Source organism: Curcuma longa, chromosome 8 (assembly GCF_044706935.1).
Source record: "Curcuma longa cultivar G26 ecotype Majalengka, Jawa Barat chromosome 8, ITB_CL_G26_1.1, whole genome shotgun sequence".
Taxonomy (NCBI): domain Eukaryota; kingdom Viridiplantae; phylum Streptophyta; class Magnoliopsida; order Zingiberales; family Zingiberaceae; genus Curcuma; species Curcuma longa.
The window spans coordinates 4180595-4184188 of record NC_133868.1 but is presented as its reverse complement, the minus strand read 5'-3'; the positions used below and the strand labels follow the sequence as shown (position 1 = coordinate 4184188).

Sequence of the window (3594 nt, the reverse complement as noted above, 5' to 3'; positions counted from 1 at the left end):
GGAAAAAAAGCTTTTTTCTATTTCTTGCGCGTGATTTTTTTTTTGTTTGCACGAAATAAACACTTCTGTTACACAAGCAATGGCATGTAAATAACCATAACAGCCAGAAAAAATGGCCCCCCCTCGGTAAAAATCCTAGCTCCGCCCCTGAGGCCAACCATAAGAAACCTTGGATACAAATGGTGTGGAAGCCTTACATTCAACCCAATCATATGATTTGGATGTTCGTACAAAGACATCTTCTGATTTGAGACATATATGATATCTGGAGGATCAATAGTGTGTTTTTTATAAATAGGTATTGGAGACACATGAACATCTATTCTTTAGATGTCCACCTATCACGAATTTATAGAGAATGATCAAAATTTGGCTTCATATAGGACAAGAAATGTCTACCTACCAATGGACGTTTCAGGTCTATGAGCAATACTATAGAGGTAGATGACTATTGATGAAGGCCAGACATTACTTTGTCTTCTTTGATTCACCTTGTATGGAGAGTATATAATAACAATTTCTTTGGTAAGAATCAATTGAATTGTGAGAGGATTTATAGGAATGTGCAAATTCATGAGTAAAAGTGTATTTGGATATGATACTTTATAGACATGAATCACATCTAATTCTTGATTATTGTGTATTCTTGAATTTATGGTTTATACATTTTTAACTTATCCAAAACAATTTCAAAGGGTTACCTTGTAAAGTAGGTGTCTACATACTAGTTATAACTTTAGTTAAAATGGTAATTTCAACTAATTAAATTACCTTCAAGGTGATAAATCAATAAATCTTGAAGCTTTGGTTAGTTACATTTATAAAGAAAGTTCATGCATAATTTATTTATTAATTTATATAAAATTTAATTATAATTTTTTAAAAAAATCAAACTCAAATATATGAAAAGTATAGTAATTTATAAATTTTGATAATCATAAATTATCAGCTCATTTACACCCTTAAATATAATTGTTGAGAACTACATTATATATTAAGTTTTTTCTGGTAAAGTTGGACAACCACACACCCTGCCACACTGGCTATTGGCTAATTAACAAGCTGATTAATTACTACAGTTAGGCCACCTAACCACGGTCTAATCCCTCTCCAAGTCTCCTTTATATAGGGCTAAACCCTTCCAAACTCTACACAATCTCTCAGTTAACCGTTAGCTGCATGCTAATTAATTAGTCTCTGATACACCATCAATATATATCTACGATGGCGGTGTCCATTAAGTTGTTGATGGGATTGGGCCTGTTGGTGGGCTTTGTGTTGGGCCGGGCGTCGGCCCAATCGGGATGCACGTCGGCGATCATCAGCATGGCGCCGTGCCTGGGATACGTCACCGGCAACGCCACCGCGCCCTCCTCCTCCTGCTGCTCGCAGCTCGCCTCGGTGCTGCAGTCGCAGCCGGAGTGCCTCTGCTCGATGCTCAATGGCGGCGCAGCCTCCTTGGGGGTCACCGTCAACCAGACCCGCGCCCTTGCCATTCCCGCCGCCTGCAATGTCCAAACTCCGCCGGTTTCCGCCTGCGACGGTACTTGCACTGTTATTTCTTAATTTTACTCCCAGATTTTACCTTATTTTAAAATGCACCCTTTTCGTTTACAATTTGACGCCTTATGCGAGGGAGTAATTTGAAAAAAGAAGCAAAGTAAAGGGTAAAAAATATAAATTTTGCTGATCGAAAACGTTTTTCTACTTGCGGTTGCAGCGGTGAACGGCGGCGCACCTTCAGCAGCACCGGCGAGTTCGCCATCAGCCGCGACGGAAGATCTCTCCCCGGCGACGCCTTCCTCCGCCGCCACTACCACTCCATACATCTCCACCGCAGGTGTTTAATTAACGCGACCAGTTAATTATATTGAACTACACAATAATTAATTAATGGTTAATTAGGGTAATTAAACTTTAATTATGCAAGCAGAGGGTGGATCGAAGACGACGCCGGCGACTGGTTCCACTGCGGCGACCTCCGGCGGTGGTTCTTCCAACGGGTTTATCAACAATTTGCTGATTTCTTCTTCTGCTGCAATTGGGTTCATGTTCTTGTTCGCCACCTTCTGATTAAATTCACAGAGAGAGAGAGAGAAGTTTAATATATAGATCGAGTGAGGGATTTGGAGTGTGCTGATATAATATTTGTGTGGGTTTGTATTTCGTCATTTTGTATTTAATTTGATTTACTGGTATTTTTGTTTATCTTATGAAATAATCTCAACTGATATGAAAGTATTATAAATAAAATTAAATTAAATAATAAAGAAGAATTCTATTTTATTAAAAATAGGAAGTTTTTAAAATTAAAATTTACTTTTTTAAGTAAGGAAAATTATCAAATGAGATATATGTTTTCTGCCATCAAATACAACATAAACGGTCTATTATTAGGCGCGGCGACGGTGGTGGCGGCGGCGGCCGCAGAGGAGCCATCGATGGCGGTGGTGGTTACTGCCATGGGTGCGGAGGCGGTTGCGGCGCGATGCATCCGTCGTGGCAGAATCTGGGCTTCGACAGAAAGGTTGCGCACTCCACCAGCGGTCGCTGGTCGCGTCGGAACGGTATGCAATTCTTTCGATCGTCGTGGCTTCGAATCCTCAAGCAGTGCGGCGGCTCGCCTGTGAAGAAATTGTAGGCGTAGGTAAAGTTCTTTAACCTTGGAAGGTCGCAGATCCCGCTAGGGATCGCGCCGGAGAGTTTGTTGTGCGCCACGTCGAGCTGCTCGAGCTCTGCCATCGCCCCGATCGTTGCTGGAAGCGGCCCGATCAGGTGGTTGTAGCTTAAATCCAGCACTCGGAGCCGCCTCAGCCGCCCGATCTCCGGCGGGACGCACGCTCTGATCCCGGCGTTGAGGATTACCAGCTCCCTCAGCGTGTCGCCCATGTCGCCGAGCCCGGCGGGGAGGCACCCGGAGATCTGGTTGTTGGCGAGCACGATCACCGACGCAGGTGAGTGGCCGATGTTGTCCGGGATCGAGAAGGTGAAGTGGTTGTTGTTGAGGAACAGGGCGTCGAGCTTCCGATCGAAGAGGCAGGACGGCACGTCGCCGCAGAAGCGGTTGAATCGGAGGTCGAGGAAGCGGAGAGACGGAAGATCAAGGACGACCATCGGGAATCCGCCGTCGAACCGGTTGTTGCTGAGGTCAAGTTCGAAGAGGCGGCGGAGCGATCCCAGGGAGAGGGGGAGGGCGCCGTGGAAGCGGTTGGAGTTGAGGTGGAAGAGGGCGAGGTCGGAGAGGAGGCCGATCTCGTCGGGGAGGGTACCTTCGAGGTCGCCGTGGTTGAGGTCGACGCCGGCCACGGTTAGGGCAGCGTGATGGGGATCCTCGTCGGGCGCGGCGGCGCAGAAGACCCCGGTGTAGTTGCAGACATTTGGGCCGGACCAATTGGAAGTGAGCCCATTAGGGTCCGAAGTGATGGCCCGCTTAAGGGCCTGCATGGCTGTGAAGGCCTTGGCAAGCCGGAAATTCAAAAATTGGGAGTGGGAAACAAGGGGGAGAGAGACGAAGAACAATAGGAAAAGAAACAAGTAGGGCCTTGGGAGATTGGTGATCATCATGTTCCTTAATCCAATTACTAATGTGATCAT

At 45.7% G+C, this 3594-nt stretch overlaps 2 protein-coding genes across 2 annotated transcripts; one reads left to right on the top strand and one right to left on the bottom strand.

The window, feature by feature from the left end:
- Window positions 1-1169: 1169 nt before the first annotated feature.
- On the top strand, window positions 1170-2208 carry LOC141832975 (non-specific lipid transfer protein GPI-anchored 15-like). The gene is made up of 3 exons (XM_074720341.1): window positions 1170-1543; window positions 1721-1840; window positions 1934-2208. The coding sequence occupies exons 1-3, from the start codon at window positions 1225-1227 to the stop codon at window positions 2071-2073; spliced, it is 579 nt and encodes a 192-aa protein (XP_074576442.1). The 5' UTR covers window positions 1170-1224; the 3' UTR covers window positions 2074-2208.
- Window positions 2209-2338: 130 nt separating this feature from the next.
- Window positions 2339-3594, bottom strand: LOC141832974 (leucine-rich repeat extensin-like protein 6). The gene has a single exon (XM_074720340.1). The coding sequence runs from the start codon at window positions 3592-3594 to the stop codon at window positions 2455-2457; it is 1140 nt and encodes a 379-aa protein (XP_074576441.1). The 3' UTR covers window positions 2339-2454.